The sequence below is a fragment of the Alosa alosa genome, chromosome 1, assembly GCF_017589495.1.
Source record: "Alosa alosa isolate M-15738 ecotype Scorff River chromosome 1, AALO_Geno_1.1, whole genome shotgun sequence".
In the NCBI taxonomy this organism is placed as follows: Eukaryota; Metazoa; Chordata; class Actinopteri; order Clupeiformes; family Clupeidae; genus Alosa; species Alosa alosa.
The window spans coordinates 48,290,032-48,315,858 of record NC_063189.1 but is presented as its reverse complement, the minus strand read 5'-3'; the positions used below and the strand labels follow the sequence as shown (position 1 = coordinate 48,315,858).

The following is a 25,827-nucleotide window of genomic DNA, read 5'->3' as shown; positions in this document are numbered from 1 at the left end:
TGATATATTTGGGGAGTTAATCATCTACAGGACATAATATTATAAAAACATTCAGAGAATCCAGAAAAATCTTTGCAAACAAGGGATAGAGCTAAAAAACACATTGGATGGCCGTGGTCTTTTGGACCTCAGATGGCACTGCATCTGACACCAGACCTGTTTCCAGACCTGTCATTGTATGAGCTTAGGAAAACCTCTGAGTCAGCTGAGAACCATTGTGTGCACAGTTTGATACTCAATTCAAAAACTGCAGCCAAAATTGTAACAGCTAATTGTATTGAGACATGATACAGAAAATATCCCCTTCTTATCTGTGCCTGAGCTTGTTTAAAATGGACTGAGGTAACGTGGAAAAAGGTCATGTGGTTAGACCAATCAAAGTTTGCCATTCTTTTTGGAAATCATGGACTCATCGGGGCTAAAGAGGAGAGGGCCCATCCAAGTATCCAATCTATCCATCTTGTTTTAGTGCTCAGTTCCAAACTCAACATCTATAGATGGTGTGGAGGAGCATTAATGCCTACAGCATGGGAATCTTGCACATTTGGCAAACCACAATCAATTCTGAATGATGTATACAGGTTTTGAGCAACATATACTGCCATCCAGGCAATGTCTTTTCCAGGGACTACCTTGACTAGTTCAGGAAAACAATGGCAAAATGAATTCTGCACATATTTAAATAGTATTTCTCCATAGAGGAAGAGTCCAGGTGCTAAGATGGACTGTCTGCAGTCCAGATTTGTCAAATTAGGTGCATAATGGAATGAAAAACAGGACTGAGAATACCCCATACTGTTGAGCAACTGAAATCCTATATCGGGGAGTAATGGGACAACATTTCACTCTCAAAACTGTAGCAAATGGTCTCCTCAGTTCATAAACATTTACAGAATTTTGTTAAATGAAGAGGTGAAGCAGCACAGTGGTAAACATGCACCCGTCCCAACTTTTTTTGAAACATGTTGCTGGCACCAAATTCAAAATTAACATATATTTTCCATGAAATAGTCCACATTTTCATTTTCAACATTTGATATGTTGTCTATGTCCTTTTTGCTGCTAAATAAGGGTTTACGAGACTTGTATATTATCACATTCTGTTTTTATTTACATTTTACACGTCCCAACTTTTTCTGTTTTGGGGTTGTACTAGCCTGCTGTGTACGTTCTTGATAATTTCATCACTGTTATGCAAAAGATACTATTACTTCAGCAACAGTGAATGGATATGTAAGTGGACTATCAGTGGCATGTAATCAAGTCCAGCACTTTTCATACAAAAGCCAGAAGGGCAAGAGGGTAACTGGGGGAGATCAGTGCATATGAATACAACTGACAAGTTCATGAAAATCACCATTGGAGGGCAATGTGTTTCACTGTTTCTGTAGTCAGCCTTCCAAGAACACATGCATGTGCTCGTTTGATGCGTCCTATTGTCTGTTCACTAACTGCCATGGTATTTATAGCCTAAATTGTAATTGCATTTCTCTCATTATTGGAGGACCTCCATAGTTGCACAATGTGTCACCTTATACATACATTGCCTTGGTGTGGTAAGGTTTTAGATTTTGTATTATTGCAGATAAAGGTAAAACAAATGAATAATGGCCATACACATGCCACCTAGTCTAAATACAGAGAAACAAGTGCAATGCTATAAACCCTGTGATGTCTATTGTAAACCTTTTTGGCTGGGTAAGATGAGAAATAGCATGTAGGCCACAGGCAACTCTGCAGGTTGTAGTGTGTCAAAGGCTGTGCAAATACAAGGTCGGGCTTGTACTGTTACATAAGCTCTATGCAAGGGAGGACTGCCATCTAGTGGTTGATTTAACAGAGATGCACAACTCAGTATTCCCCCAGAATTCCTTTAGGCACTACAGTCTTGAGAAGCTGACTATTACAAGAGCTTACAACAGAAATAGCTAATATTGTTTTACATATCCTTACCCAACCTTATGATATCAGCCATGACAATTGCAATTCTTTTGTTCATCGAAGAAAGTATCAACCTTTTACATTTGCCCTACCACACCTCCTAATCTCTCTTTGCTAAAAACATTCATCTAACCTGGCAGAGTTAGACAGGATTAGATCAGTAGCCTATCTGATGAAACAATCTTGAATAAACATCAACACCTTGAACGTCCTCATAGTTCCCCACTTAAGCCCCATTGTGCAGCACAATGCACATGCATGCTACTGTGGAGACCTCACAGGAACATTACAAAAATAACTTTAGGAAGCTTTGTCCCAATATTAGTCAAATTACATCTGCAGTGGACAATCTCTTATCCAAGAACATAGAACATAGATTTTCATTATTGTCACTTGCATGGATGACTGCTAATACCATGTATTCAGTCTAAATATCAGCTATTCCTGTAATGGGAGTATATTTCATGTTGTAACAGAGCTCGATTTCTTCTTGAGAAATTGTGAAGCAGTTTGCCATTGGAGGAGTGGACAGAAGTTGTCTCAGCAACCATCTGTAATGATGTGCCATTTAGATTTTTTCCTTCGGAAAAGTCCACCATCAAACACTCAAAAAAATACCAAACAGCATCCAGAGATGAGCACATTCCAGTTGCTAGATATCATTGTTTTACCCTGATCACACCATCACACACACAGAGGACCAGACTTATATGTTATGATGAGGAATTCTACTGGTGCTAGAATATTGTTTTCAGTAGACCAGCTGTTTTCACTCTGAGTCAGTCACCACAAGTCTCCTCAGAAGGACCAGGCCAACCAGATGCCATGCAAGCTTGATAACAGAGATGACAAAGGGCGTGTGTAACACATAACAAGAGCAACTCCTTCATTCACAGTATCAATGGCTCTTTCACTTTCCTTTTCTTTGCATATGTTTTGAACATATGACATACAGTAATGTCAAATATGAAGAGAATTTGTGAATATGTTGAGCCATGGATTTGCTTTGCTTGAAGGTGTAGTGTTTCGCTTGTTTTCTTGCCAACATGGCCTATATCTTTGTTGTTTAGTCTGTACATTATGTTAATCGTGATAGTCTGATTTCTCCCTGAATAAATACAAACTCTATGTCATATAAGGATAAAAGCCTTACTTTTACTGTTGGTGACCTAATGATTTGAGGATATTCTGAGGGAACAACACCCTACATCCTAAATGAAAATAAGAAACCTATGATAAATGTAAGCCTGCATCTTTGAGGTTTTTTAAGATGAAAGGATAGCCTATTGTCATAAGCAAGGTAACCTTTGGCTGCTATTATCCACAAGAAAAGGAAAAATTAGGCCTATAGTGAAACTTAATTGTTAATGAGAGTTTTGTTTTGTTCACTTAGAGCAGCACAATAAGGAATGCATTAGGCTATGTGATGAATTGTGACTTGCGAACAAACCAAATCTGAAAACACTGAAAAACATTAGAGTATCGCGCAAATCAATAACTTGTATTAATTTTGAATGGTCTTTCAAGTGAACAGAAATCCTGTTTCTTTCTTTTCAGAGTATCACTAAGATGAGTGATGTTCTCTGTTGCACCGTAACGACCAACAGGTGTTCGTCTCATGTGATGGGCTGGAGGCGCCAGAGCGCGAGGCTAGGGGAAGATTGCATCACCGTAACAAACATGGCATCGAAAGAAGACTTCTAAGCTACACTTATTTAATCAATACGTTACAATTCCCCCACCTTCATCTACGTATTACTACCAAAACTCGACATATAAATGCATAATATAGTTGACAATCAATACACTGATGACGTGCAAGCGACATAACTTTTTAGCGTGAGGTAGGTTAGCCGTTTCTTGGCAACGTACGTTTATCAACATGAATTAGATAATGGGTGAACTTCTGCAATAGCGTATAGCACACGGGGAATGGTAAATCCTGGAATATCATTGACATTGAAATGTAAAAATATAGGTTCAACACGACTCTTCACTACGGTAAAAAAAACTTTTGCGCAAGACTTCGCTGAGTTGTCTAACATAGCCTACCCTACTCTAAATAAAAGTTGGTCCAGTGGATGATTAGTCGGGTAGCCGAACTTAAAACGCAGGCCTAGTCTACACAATAGTTTGTAAAGTCAACTATTTGATGCTGCGTGAAACTTCTGACAATCATCCCCCACTCTGTGACGCCACCGAAGCAGTTTCAGACAGGGAAGATAACAATTTGGTAACTTCTCCACCCCTCCTCCCAGCTCGATGGAGACCCCTCCCGTAGAGATGCTCACATGCTGAACCGCAGTGGCAGCAGCCTCAGTAACACGTCCCCTTGGAGACTAGGAGCAACACGTGATGTGTCTACTTATCAGGTTTAGTGAGCAGCGCCTAGGAACGACCTAAGTGGGAGAAAGAAGAAAAAGTGAGTTTTCTCCCCCTTGTCGACTGTCGACATTCTCCATCGCAGGCCTACTTCTTTTTGAGGAGAAACCTGAGGGGGGTTAAATTATTGAGTTGACGAACTTTGAACATCATCTGAAACGCCATTTTGATTGCTCTCCGGAACAAGTTTGCAGTTTTTTCTAAGTCCATCATCTCCATTCACCATCATCTATGCCTCGGCGCAAGCAGCCCAACCCCGACAAAGTCAAATGTAAGTAGGCTAGTTTGAAAAGTTTGCCAATGCAACAGGCATCTCTTGGTTTCATATTTGCCATACACATTGACAGATGTTCAACGATATGAGTTTGTAAGATAGATACTAGGCTACTGAAGTTTAAAACAGTTTCGAATGAGATGTGTGGATAAAGTTAGCTTTCTTTACAGGTCGGCAGCGCTTCCTAGTTTCACTCTCATCCATAGTTCGATCGCCTGACTACAGGAATTTGACTGTCCGTCCTTTGCGCACATGTATTTATAACTACCTGGGCTGCGGTAACTCGAGATGGAGGATTGGAGAATATATTTGTTGTATTTTGCTTTCGTGGTTCAATTTAACTTGTATATTGAGACCGAATGACTGATTGATAACTTGAGATTGAAACCAAGTTTGTGTCGACGGAGCGGCGAAGCATCCACATCATTCAGTGTACTTTGATCTGAGCCAACGTGTGGGGGGCACGCGTCCTTTTTACGTTTTTGACCTTGCAGAGATGTTTTACAAATAGTTTATTTGGGTTGTCTTCATATTGTCTGTACACATCATATATCGTTATCATCATCTCTGCATTGTGACTTTATATACCCGTCAAGTAAAAGGGATATTTAGGAACAAATGTCGTCCCAAAGGAGGAAGTATAATGCGGGCGTCGAGTCAACGGCGCGAGTTTCCTCATCAGATAGGCTACTCTCCTCAAAGATGGAACTAAACATGGAAGATGTAATTGCTGATCAGTAGCCTGGACAATATAACACATATGAACTATTGTTTGCAAGGTTGAGTCTAGACAAACAAGTTGTCGACGCGGTGCTACTGTTAGTAAACAAGTAAGTAGTTTTATACTGTAGAACAGGTTAAGTTGCTGTTTAGTACATGTTGTACACAATGAGTGTCCTGCCTCTGGCTTTTTGATCACTCTCCTCCCATCTTTTTCCCATGATCGTTTAACTTTCGAGTCATAGAAGAGCAGAGTGCAGATCCGGATGAACAGTTCACATTCCATTACGAAATTCTACACGGGTCTCCAGGAGGCCTAGGGAGGCAGTATCATCCACTATTTTACTCCAGCTCAGCGCTGATTCTTAAACCATCAGCTTTCAGATGATGTGTATTAAGAAACGCGGTGGCCAGGTATTTTTCAAGGTTGGATGCAGTAATGACAGACTAACTTTAGATAGACTACATAGAACAAATACTGGGTGTTTATAAAATAGGTTATAATCAAGTGTAAAAAGTGGAACTCCCATTACAGTTTTGGCCTTTCAAAATGGCCAGGCATTTTTTTTGAAGCAGTACTAGACATATAACTGTTCCTCTCTTCTCAGTTTATCTCCATTGAAAAGGCTGCTTGCACAATAGAGCTAGGTGTTGGGTGGAGATCTGTTTGTTCGGTGCGAATCAGACGTGTGAAGCCTGAGGCAGGCTGAAAAGCCTAAGGCACATTAAGCTCAATGGTACAACATGAAATGGGGTTGGGGGATAATCTCCCTTGTTTTAAATGGGTAGTCAACAGGGGATAGTGAGAAACAAACTGCTGTCAATAGGCTACAAGAACCAGAAGCCAAAAGCATCTGGTTAACCCGGAATCCCATACAATTTCAAAAGCATTGAATAACTTCAGGCTTGGTTGATTTTACATGCCACAGATATGAGGCATATTCAGGTGTCTGGTGAAACAAATGTGGCCCACACACCTGTGATGAATCTGTGGCTTTAGTCACCACAACTGAGGAGCCACACCCATAGAAGTTAAAATACAAGTTATAAAATGAAGTTTGGCCTCCTCCTTCCTTACTGGTGGGCATTTCTCAAAACTATATAGTCAAGGTTGAAGCAGCAGATGCACAAATGTGCTTGTATAATTTGTAAATGATGAATATAATTACTAATAAGTGACCAATCTGGCAGGCCAGAGGGTCAGAGAGCTAAATTGTGGAGGATGGAGAGTGGCGGGTCACCTCAGCAGGCCTTTTCTCCCCAGTGATGGCCGCTCTCTTCACTCGTCCACGGGTAGGATGGGCATCCTCTTTCGCTTGGGACCTATTTTTAACGCGCCTATTTTGGATAAGATTATGTTCCCTCTCTCACACAGGGGATGGGAGGCCTGTTTAGGTGCTAGACATGATGTAGAATGTGCTACTGTACCTGTGTGGGTTGGGGAGATGTCGAAGAGTTGTTGTGTTGGTTTTTCTCATCAAGGATGCTAACTGTTTTGTGCTGTGTTTTTTTTCCTTGCAATAGCGAGTTGACCATTTATTTATATATGCTCTTGGAAAATGCACATTGACGTTATATTATGATTGCTCAATTCTGTGTTTTACCAAAAAGCTTAATATAGTGGGTTTGAGTAGCACACAATAATTTTCCTAAATATAAGTTAAACTCTTAAGCTCTAACAGATGATGTTTGGCCGATTTTAGCCATGTAGTTCAGGATATGGTGTAGCCATTTACTGTGAAACAACTTCCCTCTTAATCAGCAACTAGGGGTAACATGCTTCTCTGCTACACCTCTTTCCTGTGGTCTCAAAGACCATCACTGATGCTCAGATGGAGAGAAGAGGAGAGAGAGAGATGGACTAATCTGAAAATGGAGGCTGTGAGCGGAGTAGGGATGTGGTTGACAGGAAATGAAACAGTCTGTGTATGAGGAAGATGGAGGAAGTTGGATACAGTAACCTCCCACTTTAACTCTGTGGTCCTGCCGAAGGTTTTAACATGAGTCCTGTAAACTCATCTGTCATGCATGTGTTTTTTTGTGTGTGTGAGGGAAAAAAAGAAAAGAAAGATAGATAGAAAGAAGGAGAGGGAGAGAACAGATTACCCACAACTCGTACTGGCTTCTCCTCTTCTCCCCTGGTTTCCCCCTCCCCTTTTCTCCCACCCTGGCTCTGTTGCTGACTAAACAGTTTTGTCAGCTGGCAGTTGCTCACAGTCTGTGGATTTGTGATAGCTTCTCGAGGTAGAACAGAAAGGGGGGAGGGTCGGTACTCAAGAAGAGCTACACTTGTTGCTCATTTGGGATCGGTGCAGGGGGAGGGAAGGAGGCAGGGAGGTGGAGAGAGAGATGGGGGAGGATGTCCGGCAAAGCAGCATCGTATAACCTGTTTCTCTAGAACAGGCCATCTTCAGTGTGAAGTTGACTCTGCCTGTAACTGGTGTATTAGTAATGCATTCGTAAGCCTAGTCATGAATGGGTGTAGAGTGTTTTAAGTGATCCAATTCAAGTTAACATTAGGTCAGCATGTCAGCTGCCCCAAAAGTGATGACCCCGTTAAGTTATTAATACTTCTACTTTTGTCACAAGACAAGATTGCAAATTGACACAGTACTGTTATTGTTTGTTGTTCAAGGACAAAATGCATATTTTTGATAATATTTTTCACCATTGTAGTGTAGAATACACAGGACTGTGAATGGAGGGAGGAGAGGAGGAGAGGGAGGGTGATTGGGCCAGGATGGTGGAGAGGTGCATATTTGGCAGCAGTTGCCATTTGCTAATATCTTCATCCTGACTAACAAATGACATTCCTCTGTTACGACTCATTATATATCGGTGACATTTAAAAACTTGTAGAAGTCGTCACATCAAGCTCTTAATGTCCATAGCTTTCGATTGGACTAGTTGGAGTTGGAGTTGGAGTCAGGAGGAGGCGTAGATGATAATCTGGCACGGCGGCCATGCTGAGTCTTAACAGCCAAGAGCAGACTCCGAGGGAGCCGCCGAAGCTCTCACTCCGGTTGGACAGATCCTCCTCTGTGTCTCTGAGAAGGCTGAGCAATGGGAACCAGATGTGTTCGAAGCTTCGGCTCAATACTCCTCTCATAGAGCTTTCCATCCCAGACCTTACCAAAACTCTTAACATTCAACTCATCAGGCTGCCACTGTTAATTGTTTTGATTTAGATTAAATAAGCACCCCCCCTCCCAGCTTCTCCACCATTGGCAGTGTAATGTAATTCGGTTAAGTTTGCAACATCGATTCTTAAAGCAAGAAACACACTGCTGTGAAAGCACAACGCCATAGGGATCACTGATTTAAAATATTGTGATGAAGAGGCAGGACCGCATTTTTATGTGTCATTGCAAAATGAAGGGCACAGAGATCTTTCTGCCCTCCTCCTGTTCCAGAGTAGCTCTCCTCTGTGTCGCGTTTTCCCTCCTCTTTTGTCCCTAGTCCACCATAGAAAAAGACACCTGGAGATGTTTGGTGAAAGGGGGAGAGAAAGGCATGGATGCGGGAGGATGTTAACGCTCTGCTCTCGCCATCCCGAGGGATGAAGGCAAGTCAGCCAGCCCTTTAGCAGCCTATCCCAACATGCCCCGAGGTGGTGTAGACAATGGGCCAGAAAGGGCCTGCTTTCAGTGATGTGAAACCCAGCCGCTCCCGTCTCCTAACCACACACACACAAACACACACACACACACACACTGAGACGCACCCACACCCACACACATAATGGAGGATTGCTAGCATGCAACATGCTGTGGATTAGTGATGCTCCTGAAGCACTGACTTACAGCCCTCAAGTCTTCAAACCTGTTGGGCACATCAGTGATGTGCAAACATCTTAAAAGTTTACTAACAATCACAGCGTTCTCTAAGCAAATCAAGTGAAACTAGCCAGAGACTGTTGTGGTCAAAAACAATTCATCTCAGGAGTTCTGAATGAAAGTGAATGAATGTAGCATCAAACTACCTCCTAAGCTTCTTTCAGAGAGAAAATGGATAACATGACCTTCAGTGGGTGAAAAAAAAAATATATAAAATGAAGCATGGAAACCAGGCAAAGGTCACTTGTGCCTCTTGTAGCCTGGTTCGTTCCAGAGTTCCTGTAAATATTAACTCCCTTATCACAGGGTATGAGACTTGTTCTCCTGGTTCAGAGGAATGTAATAGAGCACTCATCAGAGCAAAAGGAGAGCATGAAATCCAGCCTGGGTCTTATGACAAGGACCTGCAAACAGAAAAAAAAACAATTGCTTAAATGTGTATCTCCATGTCATAAACCTTAGGTTTAAACTTCACTTCCATCAATAATCTTAGCTTTCTAAAAGGATGAATGATGTGATTCCCATTTTTAAATGCACCAGTTATATCTCAGTGGATATTGTTACCTCATTTTTAAAGATGAAAAACTGAAAAACACTGAGGTCTTCAGCACTTTTTGCATGCAGTTGGATAGTGAATCAGCACACTATCAGGGAAACCTTGAATGAAGCCTTTCCTATCTTGTTTTAGTGATGGATAGGTAGGCTAGGCTAGGCTTGCTCCCCTGCATTGTAGCCACAGTAAGGAAGTAAAGTATCACAAACAAAAACGTAGTAGTGACCACACTCAAATAATGAACTTATCTAGTGTAGTTTTATTTACAAACTTTTACTTTGTCGAATCGGTGTGCCGGTGTCGGAGCCACAGCACTATGCTGTGCTAAAGACTTTAGGGAGCAAACTGAAGGCTTACAGTGTATCCAGTTCTCCAGCATGGCTTCCTGCACTCCCTAAGCCATTGACCCTGACCAGTGACCTGACATAGCAGCCCAGTTCCCTGATGGACCCGCTGACACATGATGTGTCACAAAAAACGCAGCCATGGAGGCCCTGTTGGCTAAACACACCCCGGGACAAACATGGCCCATCAGTGTCCTGCTGCTATGAGACTGTGGTTTGTTTATCACTTTGAGGGCAGCTGAGAGACCTGTCAATGTACAGGGCTTGATGCCTGGTCGGTGTGGAGCATCCTCTACCCAATCAGAACCAAACATCCTGGCAAGGGGTGTAGGGATAACCACACAGTTAGTAATAAAGTAGGTTAGTTAGCTAGCCACTGGAGAGTTAGCAACACTTAAAATAGAGTGGTATCTCCACTGTTCCATCATGATGGTGGGGTCATTGTGTTGATAAGAGCCTTTCCTTGATGTCAGGGTTTCTGCAGGTTCCTCATGATGACCCTAGCTTTGAGCAATCACTGTTTTTGTTTTGATTGTGTTGGTTTTGTTGAGCTTTGTTAGTTTTTTAACTGAGTGTGCTGTCAGAGATAGAAAGCCGACCAACGTTCCTCTGCCTGTGAATCTCACCCGCGTGCCAGGCAGGTCAAAGTACAAGAGATTATATTTCATATTTGGAGTCATCATCAGCTTAAAGTGTGTTCAGAATCAGGCCTCATTGTTGTAGGATGGATGGACACAACTGGCTCTTGTATAAAATGAGCAATGGCATGTTGATTTTTATTGTTTGGCACTTACCCTCTTGCTCTTTGTGATCCAGAGTAATGACACTGACAAGGTGGAAATAGCATTTGTTGCGCGGGTATTAGTGTAGTGTCAATGCAGGATGGTTTCGCTTTGGTAACTTTGGGACTGGCTGCGCTGAATTCAACATTTTGGAAATGTGATTTTTTTTAAATTTTTTATTTTAAACGGAATTCAGTCATATTCCTCAAACTAGTGTTAGATAAACTAGATAATATTTGCCAAATAGGCTGATGTAGACATGTTGTACCCTATAACAAATCTGAATGTAGTGGAAGAATCATGATCTGAAGATCTTGGGCTGTGCTCATATCATAGATCTGAGATTAGAGGTAGGTAATTGTTGGCTCCCAGTGCAAGCCATTGATGGAGCACAAAATAGTAATAGAGCATGAATTAATAATTAGCCTTTAGTTTAAGAATAACTTGTTGGTGTCTATCCTCTACTCTGTATGATGTCTCTGCAACAAAATTAAATAAGACGGATGTGGATGAGGTGACAAGCTTGTCACGTGATGCAGTGTTATGATTAGAGAAACCCATTTCTGTATGAGAAGAAAAGATGTTTGAAAGATGGTGAAAAGATGAGCTTTCTGAAGACTCTATGTGGTAACTGCATGGCTCATGTACAATTAGCTATAGGCTCGCATGAGTTTTCCTCAGATCTGCTCATGTGTATTCCCCAAAAGACTGAAATGAATTGCCTCCTCCAGAGTGGCAGTAGAGCTATTGCCCCCTCCCCTGTTCCAGATGAATTGCCCTCTTATACAGTAGGAGCTTGTCCCAAGGCTCTGATTCTCATAAAGCCCACTGCTACAGCAGAGCTGCCCAAGCACAATGTGACTCTTATTTCGGAGTGGCAGTTTTGGAGTGTGTGTGTGTGTGCGGCATGTGTCTGTGTATGAATGAGAGCGACTGCACATATGTGTGTGTGTGTAATGCCCAGGCCTGTTGCTGTTGTGGCAGTAGTAGACACACACACACATGGTGATTGATGGATTGTCTCCTGCTGTTTCCCAGGTGTCAATCCCTCTCACACAACCCCCACTCCTCAGCTTGCCCAGGCTCTGTCATCTGACCTGCCCCTACTGGATTGGCCAGGGAAGGGTCACATGACATGAGTAGAGGGAGTGGAGATTGGAGGAGTCAGTGTGTAGGAGGGGCTAGGAGGTGGCAGCTTGAAGGTGTAGGTCAGTGGATGGGAGTTTCTATGGGAACCTCAGGCCCTGGCTGATGATGTGGCCATCCACTATAATGAAGGGTCCTGAAGTTGAGAGAAGGATGAATGAGTTAAAAACAAGTAGTTAGATAAAGAACACTCTCAACAGGAAGTAAAAAGCTATTGCTGTGCAGTGCAGCACAACACATGATTTCAACCAATAAAACCGGATCTCTTGTGTTAATAATTTAGTCAGCTCAGTGACTTCATTCATATTCCTGTATAAGTGTGATTCTGAGAGCAGAGAGTACTCATCAGCAGCAGCACAGACCAGAGAGAGAGAGAGAGAGCTAAATACAGAGTAGAAAAACAGAGTGTGAACGATAAACACAATGCAGGCTAAAGTGGCAAAATGTGAAGAAGACAACAAGAGAATAGGGGGAAAAGGAGCAAGACGCTAACAAAAACATGATGATTACTGTGGGACTGAAAGAGTCTACCAGATGGAAGTAGAAGAATAGGGGTGAAGAGAGAGGGTGGATGAAGCTCAAACTATTGGAACATATGAGCTTTTGGGTTCTAGGATGTTGCAGAAGAGAGAAAAAGAGAGGAAGACAGACAGAGAGGGACTGAGGGAGGGAAAGTGAGCGAGAGCCCACAAGAGAGAGAGAGAGAGAGACAGAGAGAGCTGTGAATCACAAGGGCCTAACCAGGGGGGTGGGAGGCTGGTCAGACTGTGGGGAATATAGTAGAGAGGCAGAGGGATCTAAGCGTGTAAACATGCTCCACGCTGCCAAATAAACTTTCTGACCTACTTCAACTTCAGTGCTGCTGCTGCTGCTGCTGGATTGTGTGATGGGCCGCGGCCGCTCCGCTGCCCTCAGCTCGCGTCTGTGGCCCGTTGTGTCGTCTCATTGTGTCGAGAAAAAGGGTGGAGGAGAGGAAGGTGAGGACCGGGAAAAGGAAAAAGATAAAAAGAGCAAGAGAAAGATGGAGGGAGAGGAGGAGAGGGAGGGGGGTTGGGATGAGGGGCTTGAGAGGAATGATTATGAAATAATGAACAGAAGTGTACGCTTGGGTAAATCTGCAAGCAGGCTGAGTTTTAAAATAGCTTGGAATGCACAGTGCTGGAAATGGGTGGCTCTGCAGTGGGCTGCTGCCGGGCTGTGCAGCTATACGACCAGAGCCTGTGTGTGTGTGTGTGTGTGTGTGTCTGTGTCTGTGTCTGTCAACAGTGGTGTGCTCAAGAGCTTCTCTGGACGAAATAAACCTCACCATCAACCACACCATCATGTGTGAAAGTGTTTTGTGTGTTGATGTGTGTGTGTGTGTGTGTGTGTGTGACTGTGTTTGCTATTCTTTTCCTTCAAATAGCCAAACGCTGTTATTTAAAGATGCTGTGGTCTTTATCCAGGTGAGGTTGACCTAGTATGTTCCTCCCACCTACCACATTGGGAATATGATGTTGGTTAATATTTGTTTACACACACATGCATACAGGCACGCACGGACGGACACACACACTCACAAACACACACCCACAGAGTCATCCATGGGGGATGGATGGAGGGGGGGTAGCAACATTTGGATAGCATCAGTTCGTCTGGACACAAGTGAGTTCTCTTTTTAAGAAAAGCTGGTTGAGCTTTAAGCCTTGAAGCCTCAAACAAAATGGAGGCTGTATGCAAAAGAAGCCAAAGGTCGCGTCAGGGCCACCTGTTCGGACTGACAGCTGAGTGCAGCTTTGCCAAGGGCTTCCCGCTCCGCCCCTCACTGCTCTTACTGTTAACCCCTTAGGGGTCCTCTCTCTCCTTCCTCTCCCTCTCTCTCTCTCTCTCTTTCTCTTTCTCTCTCTCTCTCTCTCGCTCTCCCTTTTCACCATGCTTCACTCTTATCTTTTTGCTCCCTGTTGCTCTTGTTTTTTCTATCATGCAAAAGACGTTCAGCTTTTCTGCACTTTTTTTGTTTTCTTGTTTAAATATGTTTTTCGTTTATTTGATGGAGCTGATGCGCTGTGAGCTCTTTTTTTCACCATCTGAGTAGTTGAGCACAGCTGTCTGAAGATCAGTGCATCACACTGTGTCTTTGTTTGTGTGTGTGTGTGTGTGTGTGTGTGTATGTATGTGTATGTCTATGTGTTTGTGGTGGTGGTTGTTCCTGTCTGTGCTTGTGCTCATGTGTCTGTATACATGTATACATTAGTGCCTATGTGTTGTGCAGATAGCGCGCAGATAAAGAGACACAACAAGGGGAAGTTAAGTCAAGGCTTTCAGAGGCAAACAGAGCAGCCGAACCAGTCAAGCCACTCTCCCTCCCTCCCTTTCTCTCTCTCATTCCTCTCTCTCTCTCTCTCTCGCGCCCTCTCTCTCTCTTTCTCTCGCTTTCTCACTCTATCTCTTTCTCTCTCTCATTCCTCTCCTCTGCCTCATTTTCTCTTCCTCTCTCTTATTCTCCTGTGGCGTTATTCCTCTCCGTGCTGCCGGATGCCATCACTACTGCTCCCCCCCACCCCACCCCCCACACACCCCCTGCTCCCCTCTCCTCTGCTGTGCTGTGCTGTGTGTGGGGCTGTGCTGAAACTGATCCAGGAGGCAGAGCACAAGCACAACACGATGCATCACCTGCCCAGGCCCGGGCCCTCTGCACTTGCCTGTGCCTGTCACCGGCCAATGTGGCGGCTGCTGCCGTCTGCCGAGACATTCCACCTCACTATGGTCGGTCACTCCCTCACTCCCTGACTCACTCTCCCGTGCTTACACACCCTCACTCACTCACGTAGTCACTCTCCCAGTCTGGGCTTTTCTTCCCCCCTCTTCACTCCTCCTGTCCTACTGTCCAGCTCTGCTGTGACATCATCCAGCGTGATTGCACACAAGAGTGAGAGAGGAAAGAAGTTGGTCACCTTTCATTTTCAAGAATGACTTTTTAAAGAGAAATTACTCGCACTATTGTGACATGCTCATTTCCGTAAATGTAGTTTTAGAAGTGATACCCTCTTTTCTCTTCCCCAGTAGCTCAGTCCATTGGCTCCCCCCAGCCTCTGCAGGTCCTCTGTAATCCTCCTGGCCGCCATTTGGTCACTTCCCTGGGCAGCGACTGGGGAAAAGTGATGACGAGCAGAAAGTGCTCGCCACCACCACCGCCATGTTTGTGCTCGTCAGACTTTAATTAGCCCGTTGTCTCGCCTCCAAATCCCTCTGATCTGCCTCCCATCTGCCTCTCTGCTGCCCCAGCATCTTTACTCCCACTCCTAGTATCCCTTTGTCATCTCTTCTTTCCTGTCATTCCTATCGACCGGTCTGCCTCTCCCGTCCGTTGGGGTGCATGGCATAGCGGGCGAGCGGTGGCTGCAGCAGCCGACGCCTCTGCTGGCCGCTTGGGGTTAGTCTGCTCGCCGCCTTGGAAAGGAAACTTGGCAGGCAGCGGGGCTTTGATGTGTTATGGGATGGCAGGAAGTCTCAGTTTACCGGCTTAACAAGGGACCGAGAGCCCAGGGCCGAGTCTCTCCTGTTACCTTTGCTGGGGCGGCAGCGTGGCCTGCTCAGCGGAGATGTGTCAGTGTGACGTCACCCTCCATGACTCGCCAAATGGGCCTCCTGCATCCTAGTCACCCAGGCTTTTCCCCGGTGTTCTACAAGCACAGTCTTGTAAACCAACACGATGCATTTCTGTTTTTTTTCTGTTGCGAGTCTGAGGGGTGTCTTTGGTTCTGGTTTACTGAAATCCTCTCTGCCGAAATGTTGTCTGTTTATTGTGCTCACAACGTAACATGTATTTATTTTGTTATATTTGGACACAAAGTAATTTTAGTGCAGTAATGTTACACTAGTAGGGCTAACGTCAAACATATTTTATGTCAACTGTTTAGACCATGATCATTAAACTAAATAAATGTGGCCAATGTGTTGAAATGTCTGCTGGTATCTGACCTTTAATCATGTGTTGCCAATATGTCCTCCTGTCTCAGTGATGTGTGTATTGTTCCCTGTGACATCGTCTTGTTTATGGAGCTGAGTGGAATGAAGTGGAGTGTAAATCTGGCCTGTGTGTTTTCTTCCTGCAGTATGAACAGAAGCTGCTGAGTCTCTCTCTCTCTGCGTTGCCCTCTCACCTATCCGACTGTGACCCCACCACTCCATGACCCCTTGAACCCTACGGCCCCAACTCACAAACGGGTAAATATTCCACAGCCACCGAATGATCCTCACTGAGGAGTGTGCTTGGGGTTTTGCTTGTCTGTTAGTGTGTTTGTGTGACGTGTGTGTGTGTGTGTGTGTGTGTGTGGGTCCCATTTATTTTCTGTAATCATCCTTCATCCATTTATAAGCAGACACAAAACCCCTACACTATTAGATAAGAGGGTGAAAAGGCATTGAAGTGAGATGAGTTCTAAGATTAGTGCTTGGTGGCAGTGGAAGAGAAAGAGGAGGAGAGGAGGAGGAGGTCGGGGGGAGGGGGAGGAGGAGGAGAGGAGTGTGCCCTCCAGGTCCTCCTGAGATGGCTATCTCTCTGTGTCTCTTTTCTCTCTCTCTCTCTCTCTCTCGATGTGTGGAGAGATGTGTGGATGTTGCTCAACTGCCGTTGTGTGATCTGCTGGCTCTGACTGGTAGGAACGCTGCATTCCAAACCCCTCCCAGCTTCCCACTGGCTGGTGCTTCTCGCTCTGCCACTGGTCTTAGAGAGGGAGGGAGCGTGTGCACGCATGTATGGGTGGCTGTGTGTGTGTGTGTGTGTGTGTGTGTGTGTGTGTGTGTGTGTGTGTGTGTGTGTGTGTGTGTGTGTATTTGTGTGCACACTTTGAGAAGGGATCAAGGGTTGCTAAACACTGCTTAACAAAACAGTGCAGAGCAGTTAGTTAACTCACAGCTGTAGAGGAGGTGGTTATGAATTGTGTGTGTGTGTGTGTATTGTCTGTGGCGGATGAAAAACAGGCTAAGATTATTTGTTAATGTGTAATTCCCATGTAGAAAGTATAGATAGTTGTTGAATGTTAGAGTTTGAAGTCGACTTTAGTTAAACTTAGGCTGAGAGTTATGTGAGGAGAACTTCTCTAGAGAGAGAGAGAGCAGAGATGGGGGGATGATAGTGGGGGAGGGAAGGGATGAGGGAGAGGGAGAGAAGGGGGAGGGAGGAGGTGAGCGTAGCAGACCGTTTGAGGCGTGCCCCATGCCTCCAGAGCCGACTCTGAAAACCGGAAATGCTCCTGCTCTCTGTTAGTGACAGGATGGAGCGCTGGGACACAGAGAGAAAGGAAGGGGGAGAGTGTGAGAGAGTGTGAGAGAGTGAGAGAGAGAGAGAGAGAGAGAGAGAGAGAGAGAGAGAGAGAGAGAGAGAGAGAGAGAGAGAGAGAGAGAGAGAGGACTGAGGGGGGGAAACTTTCCATGCCTCCTTTGTCCTGCTGCTGTTGACTTTCGCAGGGATGTGTGAAGAGAAGGAGGAGGAGAAAGAGAGAGGGTGAGAGAGAGATAGAGGGAGGGAGGGAGCGAGCGAGTGAGAGACTGCGTGTGATGGGGCAGATGGAGTGGCCACTGGCTCTGGGTTATCTTGGCTTAGCAGGGCTGGAGGTGGTGGTGGTGGGGGCTCCTCTGGGCTGCAGCCCTCTCCCCTCATTCTTCCCCTGGCCATATGAGGTCGTATCCTGGCCGGGGCGCGATCCATCCGAGCTGCTGCTGCTGCTCCGCTCGCCTGCACTTCCCTCATGTGGCTTCCCTGACCAGTCTCCTCCTTTTCCCTTCGCTTTGCTCCCTCCCTCCCTCGCTCCCTCCCTCCCTCTCCATCTCTCTTCCTCCTCTCTCTGTCCCAACGTCCGTGTTGCTCTGTCACCCATTGTCTGCTTCTAGCATCGCCCTTCCCAGATAATTCCCACATTACACTCAAGGTGGGTCCGCACAGACAGGCACCACCCCGTTTTTTCGGGCTCCTGTCTCGCTCGAGCAGCGTCGGACCTCCATCTGGTTGTGATTAGCGTGAGTCGCTAATTAATTAGCGTCTCGTGGTTTGATCCCCTTTGCTCAGTGCAGGGATGCCGGGCTAATGACAGGCCATTAATCCTGAGCTAATCTCAGAGCTCTGGCCTGCTCCAGCTCCACCCCCCCCTAGCCCTCACACCCCAAGGCCACCATGGAGGAGCCAGGGGGGTCCCCTCACCAGTGCCCCCTCTGGGCCAGTGCGTGGCTCTCTGTCGAGGGGGCCCCGCTCGTCCAGGGGGCACCGGGAGGAAGCCCAACGACACACAGACGTTCTTCACACACCCGTGCACGTTCACACGGACTTAGAAACACTCTAAATGCAACACTGCAGAGTGAAGATATGAGGATTTTGGCGGTTGCAGATTTCTGTTCCTCCTTTGAGGCAGTTGAGCCAGCAGAAAGTAGCAAAAACACTGCACAGGGACTGACCATCACATTGACCACATGGCATGGTTTTCCGTCTTAAAAGCTGGATAATACTGCGCTTTGTGGACTTGCTTGTGGTGCTTAATAGGACACCCACGAACACTGCATTTTCCGATGATAATGTTGAAAGGCAGCAGCATGGTGGTGAGCAGACGTAGCAGCAGCAGAGCGAGGCTAGTCAAAGTGGGGGTGCAGAGTTGTGCACTGAGTGACTGTGGGCAGGTTTGTGCAGCAGCTCTGAAGCTCAGCCCCCTTTGCAGGCGCTAGAGGGGCGGTTTAGCCTGACGGAGCAGCACGCTGCTGGCTGCTGAAGATAGGGCCCATGTAACGGCAGCGCACGTCTGGGGAGCCAACAGCAGACAACAATCTGCCCTGTCCGGCGCACTCTCTCCCCCTCTCCCCCTCCCACTATCTCTTCTACTCTCTCACCATTTCTCTTTCTCTTTCTCTTTCTGTCTCCGCTCCTCTTTCTCTCTCTCTCTCTCTCTTTCACTCACTTTCTTTTGCTCTGCCACTTCCTGCTCTAGCTTGGTTCCTCCCCCCCTCCCTCTGTGTCCCTCAGCTCAGTGTGTGTGTGTGTGTGTGTGTGTGTGTGTGTGTGTGAGTGAGTGTATTTCACTCAGCGAGGAGAAGAGTTCCAAGCCTCTCTCTCCACTCCTCCTCCCCCATCCCTCTTCCTCTTGCCTCCTCGCCTTCTTTTCCTCTCTCCTTCATTCCTGCCTCTCTGTCTTCGTCTATTTCTCTACATCTCTCTCTCTCTCTCTCTCTCTCTCTCTCTCTCCCACTGTCTCTCCCTCTTCACTGCCGTTTTTTTGTTTTGTGTTGGTGCTCGAGTAAGGTCTTGCCTCGGCTGTTTCAGGCTGTTTGCTCTTGTCCTCTCTTGCTCCCCCCGTCCTCCACTCCTCTCCTGGGAGGTGGGCCTCACTGCCGCTGCTCTGTACATTGCTATCAATGGAAACACCCACAGCTGTGGCAGATAGAGCAGGGCCTGCAAGTTCTCTCTCTGCAGCCCCCCTCTTAGATTGCCCTAAACAGGACTCGCATGGCTTCTGCCCGGTGCAGGATGCTCTCATTGGTCCTCGATCGAGTTTCTACCCAACTGGCCAGCCCTCACATCGGCCTCTAAAAGGACCTTCCTCTCTCTTTCTCTCTCTCTTTGTCTGTCTGTCTGTCTGTCTATCTCTCTCTGTCTCTCTCTCTCTCTCTCTCTCTCTCTCTCTCTCTCTTTATCTCTTTCTTTCTTTCTCTCTCTCTCTTTCTCTCTGTGTCTGTCTGTCTGCAGACATGGTCACCCTGAAGTTTGACTAACGACCGTGGGGAGAAGCAGACCAGCTGGGTTGACTTTCGCAGTTCACTGCTCCCGGTTTCTCTGCATACATTTTGCTGCTGTTTCAGATGTTGCCGTGGAGTGGGATCTTAAAAGGTCGACTTTGACCTCAGTTTTGGGTAAACATTGGAAGATGCTTTCAAGGGTGATGAGTTGAACAACGCAGCAGTTTTTCCTCTGCCATAAAAAAATTCAAACATTGTCTCGATTTAAGAAAATAGACCCCAAGAGAGCCAGAGGTTTGGGGGCGGGGGCTTACACCACACTTGACTTTCATATCTATATGGACTTCTATCTGTTTTGCAGATGTCTGCGAATTACAAACAAAAACTCAAAGCCACAGTGACTAGAGAGCTTCCTGGAATGTGCAAACATGCACCACGCGCATGTGCTAAAAGAGGAAGTGTCCAGAGAGGTCCTTCCTGTGGGTGTAGCTCTAGGCTCTGGGCTTGGGTAAGGGGGCCACCGTGTGTGATCCTGTGCTGCCTCAGTGTGTCTCTCAGATCAGCAGACCCCCTTTCCAGCCCCCATCCTCCAGGGCTCCCAGCTCAGCACAGCCACCCACATCCTTTCAGGAAACACTCCCAATCTCCGCATGGTCTCAGTTACATGCACCCCCTCACCACACACACACACACACACGCGCGCGCACTATAAGCCTCGGCTGCTGCCCGGTCACCGGGAGGGATGGGGCGATTGATTGTGATGTACTCTCGGTGATGTGATGAGATGTCTTCCTGTGACACACTGTGTCTCTCCTTCCAAGACACAAAAATGTGTTGCACCACAAGAAATTGGGATATGGCTGATAATTAAGGAATGACTGTGATCATATTTTATGATCAGTGTAGTTATTGATAATGCTGAATCATGTTGAGCAAGTGTGGTCAATTCTTTGGTACCGTTGTGGCAAACAAATACAAAACAGCTTTTTTTCCCCCAGTCTTTTTTGATGCTGTACACAGCCAGTGATGGACCCTCTCTCTGATGCTGCGATCACAGCTGGCTGTAGTGTGTCCTCACACTGTCTGTGTGCACCGACCCTGATCATTCACACCATTACTCATGTGCTCTTGTTCTGCCTCTTTTGGTTAGACATGAACAGCAGCTCCACTGAACAGACGACTATCGGAGGCGGGGCCACCGCTGCCATGCCGACGGACATGGTCCAATCCGACACGACGCACGAGGACCTCCAAGGTGAGGGAATAGAGTGACCTGGCCTGATAATGATGGAAATGGACACACATGGGCCAGCTCCTTTCAGATAAGGCCAGATAGTACACCGAAGGGGGCAAAAAGCAATCCACCATTACCCCTCCTATCCCGACTCAGGGCCATCTCGCCTGCAATTATGCAAGGAGTACACGACTCTATGTCAAGTACTTTTATGACAATAGAACGGGCAATTCTAGCCTGTTCCTTGAATGGCCAGGGGGGGTGGTGGAGGGAGTCCAAAAGTCAGTGTTCTATCATCACCCATGCTACTAACAAGGACTGCTTCTTTTATCAGTGGGTTAATTGCCGCTGTCTCACCTTTGCTCTCAGGGAAGGCCAACCAAGAGAACGAGTTGCAAGATGATGAGAGGGCGCCCCGGCAGGGTGATGTAAGCGCCCAGGAGGCGGAGGAGGCGAGGGGAGGAGAGGAGGGAGGAGACCTGACTCCCATCAACTCCATGATGAACACGGTCATGAACGCGGGGCAGATCAACGGGGGCGGCGTGGAGCCTATTTCCACCAGCACCACGCCCGTCAAGATGCCCAGCAAGTCCCCCTCTGCCAATCGGACGGGGAGGAGGAATCAGGTATGAGCCTCTGTCATGTGCACTCGCTCACTCACTCACTCACTCGCCCACTAATTCATTCACTCACACCCATCTGTTTCTCTTTCTCTCTCTCTCTCTCTCTCTCTCGCTCACACTTTCTCTCTCTCGCATACACACACACACACACACACATATATATTTCCCTTTTTGTCCATCTAACAGAATCTCCCACCCACACTGTCTCACTGTTGCTTCAGTAAACCATGAAGTCGATGCTTGTGTTGCTTATGGATGGATAACCTTTAGTCAGTTACCACTTATGGGTTTGTAAACTCAGGGATGGGTTGGATACAAAGGGATGGGCATGACCAGTGTGTGTGTGCGCGTGTGTGCATGTAAGTGTGTGTGTATGTGACCGCGTGGCTCACAGGCTTGACTGGCCTGAACTTTGGCTGAACGAGCGGCAGCAAATGGCCCCTGTTGCCGTCTCAATCCCCCCTTTGTCAGTGGCCTGTGTGTGTCTTATGCCTCCAATTAAAGTGTGCGCTTCCCAGTGAAGCGCTCCTCTGTGGAGTCAACAGGTGTTTCTGCCCCCTCAGCACTCTGCCCCCCCTCCCCCCTTCTCAGGCACCCTAACACCCCCCTCCCTGCCCAGCTCCAACACCCCACCCCCACAAGCAACCGTTCCTCAGTGCCCGGTCAGTGTCGCTAAGCACGTTTCCACACGTGGGTAGAGGAGGAGGGGGTGGGGTAGGTGGCTGGCTGATGGCCGACGGCAGGAGTCTGGCCGTGTCCTGGCGTGGTGAATTAGGGATGCTCGGGTCCAGGCCAGAAGTGCTGCTTGTCAACGTAGCGCAGACAGATGGGGAGGCCACTTGTGCTCCGTCGTAACGCCAGCGCTGGAACAACTGTTCCCAGCACACAGCACCCCGTGTGTTCACCTCGTCAAGCACACACACATACACATACACACACACGCACACACACACACCTCCTGCCGTTTTATACCCCACCACCCTCCCAACCCTGACACGAGCACCCCAACACACACACACACACACACACACACACAGGCCAGGAGGGCCTCAGGAAGAGACTGTGGACGTGACCTGCTTTTGAGAGGAGAACTTTGGTGCTAATTGTGATGGGCTTGGGCGTAGTTCTTGTATAAGTTTGAGAGAAAGAGAGTGTGTGTTTGTGTGTTTGCCCATGTGGGAGACGTGTAAGGGATAGGGAGTTCAGCACAGTGCTCCAGGGGCATTGCAGGTTAATGATTAGCCCCAGAGTCAACAGGACAAGGAATCCGACACACTGTGTGTCTTTAGACTAAGCACCCAAGATGATGAGATTGGCTGCACATACACATTCAGATTACACTCATTTGAAAATGACTGGAAAACATCTAATCATAAACTCTGGGTTGATTGTATTTACTGATATAAGTTTGCTATATTTATAGTGCACCACATCGGGTATATCTACAATGAAATCTGCATAGTATCCATGAAAGTAAATGCATAGTGTGCATGAAGGTTGTATTGATGTAGCATTATATGCTGTACCACTGTCACTTTAGTTCATCACATGGAAATGTGCTGGCCTGTAACCTTCGAGAGTCAAAATAGAAGAAGATGCACCAGTCAATGAAACCCTGAACTGCATGTGACCGTATATGACACGCAGCAGCTGTGATTAGCTATCTCTCTATTGTAACTGAATCACATTGCAGCAGGAGTTGTCATTGGCCCGTGTGTTTGCCCTGATGTGTTTCATGCGAAAGTGATTGATGTCCTGTGGAAACTTAACGGGGGACGGGAGTCAGCTGTTGTTGCCTGTCAGTGGGGGGGGGGTGTTGGACAAGGCTGCATCGTTCTCCTAGCTGATCTCTCTCCCTCCCTCTCTCTCTCCTCCCTCTCTCTCTCCCTCTCTCCAGGCTGGGTTGTGTAGAGGCTGCTGAGGGGAGTAGGGCAGGGGAGGTGGGGGTAGGTGGGGGGGGGGGGGGTTCACTGGAATGGTATGCCCTCACTGAGATGCTTGCTCTGCTCTGTCTGCCTTCACGTTGCAGGAGGTCAAAGAGGATCGCGCGACTTTCATTTGCCCGCTGTGTGACAAGTCCTGTGGCTCCCAGCACCAGCTCACTATGCACATCAGACAGGTAAACACACAAACACACACACAGGTCCTATATGGTACCCCTCCCCCTCTACACTCAACATGCACACAGGAACCTATGCATTCAATGTGCACACAGGAACCTATGCATTCAAATATGCATTCAATCATGTTGCATCAACTTGTAACTAAAATAGGAGCACAATGAGACCTGAGCTGATAATATGACTAAGTATTGTGTGCTTCCCTGCTCATCCTTTGTGGTGCCAAGCAAACACACACACACACACACACAGAAGCAAAAAGTGCACCACATCACCGTATGTTAACGCTCTCCCACTGTTGTCCCCCAGCACAACACTGAGAGTGGCGCCACTGACCACTCGTGCAGCATCTGTGGGAAGGCCCTGAGCTCGGCCAGCTCGCTGGACCGCCACATGCTGGTTCACAGTGGCGAGCGGCCCTACAAGTGCTCCGTCTGTGGACAGACCTTCACCACCAACGGCAACATGCACAGGTGAGCAGCGTCCACCTCAAGGATCACCAGGAGGACACGAACGGCTCCGCTGCTGAGATTTGCTCAAATGTGGTGTCGAATTGGGTTTTGGGGGCCCACTAGAAACACTGAATAGGGAACCGTTAGGTGTGTGTGTGGGGAGAGACAGAGAGAAAGAGAATGTCTGTGTAATAAAGAGTGAGAGGGTGTGTGTGTGTGTGTGTGTGTGTACATGTGTGATGGAGAGAGAGAGAGAGATAATGGTCTGCCAACAGAGCAGAGGAACAGGAAGGGGGTGACTAAAGGGGGGAGTGAGGGGATCCCCACTCATGTGTGCAGTCAGCTTACTTCCTGCTTCTCCTTGCAGAGTGATTGCACTTGTTTACTTTAGAAAAGGGAGGGGTACTTTTGGCGTGTTTGTTTGTTAGCATGCTGCCCTTTTGTGTGCTCTGATTTGCTTTGTTTTGTTTTAGCATCTCTGGGTATGCATTGAATTAAGGACCTTGTGTAGTTCTGGTATGCAGGCATTCCATATATGGGGGTGTGTGTTTGTGTGTGTGTGAGAGAGACTCTGAGACAGAGAGATAGAAAGACAGGAAGAGGAAATGGGAAACTTGTTGAGGATGTGAGGAGGCCATTTGTACACGTAAGACATAAGCTCATTACTGCATAGCATGTTGGGCAAGGATATTAACTCATTCACCCAACAGAGAGAATTAATCATGTCTAATCCATTCATTGAAGAAAGGACACTCTAGGTCATAGATAAACACGCTCACTTGTCCCGAGTCCCCCTGCAGCTTGGAGATAAATCTGGTGGGGGAGAATGAGTGAGAGAGGGAGAGAGAGAGAAAGACCGAGAGGGAGAGGGAGAAAGAGGTGTGCTATGAAATCTACAGTGCCCTCTGGCACATGTGCCAAGACACTGCAGTAAAAGTCCCGTAGATAAAGTTTATGGTCCTCTATTAAAGTAAATCAACAACACACCGTTCTGTTTTTTTTTTCTTTCTCAGGCATGTTTGAGACGTTTTTTTTTTTTTTTTTTTAAAGTTACACACGCTTGCAATCTATTGAAAGTTTGTCGCTTGACCAACGGTAGCAGCATGCAGCTGGCCAATGTGCTGCAGTATATCTCCCATGACAACGGGGCGTGAGCAAGGCCAGAGGGCTGAGATGTGAGATGGAACAGGATTTGGGCTGTCAGAGTTGGGTCCACATATGGGCGGCCATCACGCTGCCTGTCTGCTATTAATAACCTTGGCTGCCGAATGTAAAACAAGATTCACACCACTGGGCTTGCTGACATTTATACACTCGCTCCTCTCGCTCTCCTCCTCTCTCTCTCTCGCACAGTGTCACTCGCTCTTTCCCTTGCTTTCTAGTCTGGCATGCGGGCATACACAGAGTGACAAACACACACACATAATGGCACACTATACAAGCTTTGGTACTGAAGGTTGCACTGTTGAGGGGAGGTGGGGCAGGTGGGGGTGAGGGGGCTGTTCTCAAATGAATAGGAGCATGCCGAAGCACACTCGATTTAACAGGGATTGTGAGGGCTCCTAACTGAACCCACATCCAGTGGCAGTCGCGAGTCTCATATGTGGTAGAACCTGAAAGGTGGGTTTGTTCTGCTCAGGCACTCTGTGGTGGTGAGGGCTGGGAAGAGCTGCAGCTCAGAGGAGTGGAGAGAAGAGAAGAGAAGAGGAGAGGAGAGGAGAG

At 46.8% G+C, this 25,827-nt stretch overlaps 1 protein-coding gene across 1 annotated transcript in view; it reads left to right on the top strand.

Moving 5' to 3' along the window:
• The first annotated feature begins 4,205 nt into the window (after window positions 1-4,205).
• The window catches only part of rreb1b (ras responsive element binding protein 1b), a 30,728-nt gene continuing 9,106 nt past the window's right edge, over window positions 4,206-25,827 (top strand). Inside the window, exons 1-6 of the mRNA XM_048247822.1 lie at window positions 4,206-4,594; window positions 16,073-16,184; window positions 20,827-20,931; window positions 21,280-21,536; window positions 23,563-23,652; window positions 23,963-24,126. Of these exons, the coding sequence (XP_048103779.1) occupies window positions 20,829-20,931; window positions 21,280-21,536; window positions 23,563-23,652; window positions 23,963-24,126 (614 nt within the window). The 5' untranslated portion in view covers window positions 4,206-4,594; window positions 16,073-16,184; window positions 20,827-20,828. The remainder of the gene's footprint in view (window positions 4,595-16,072; window positions 16,185-20,826; window positions 20,932-21,279; window positions 21,537-23,562; window positions 23,653-23,962; window positions 24,127-25,827) is intronic.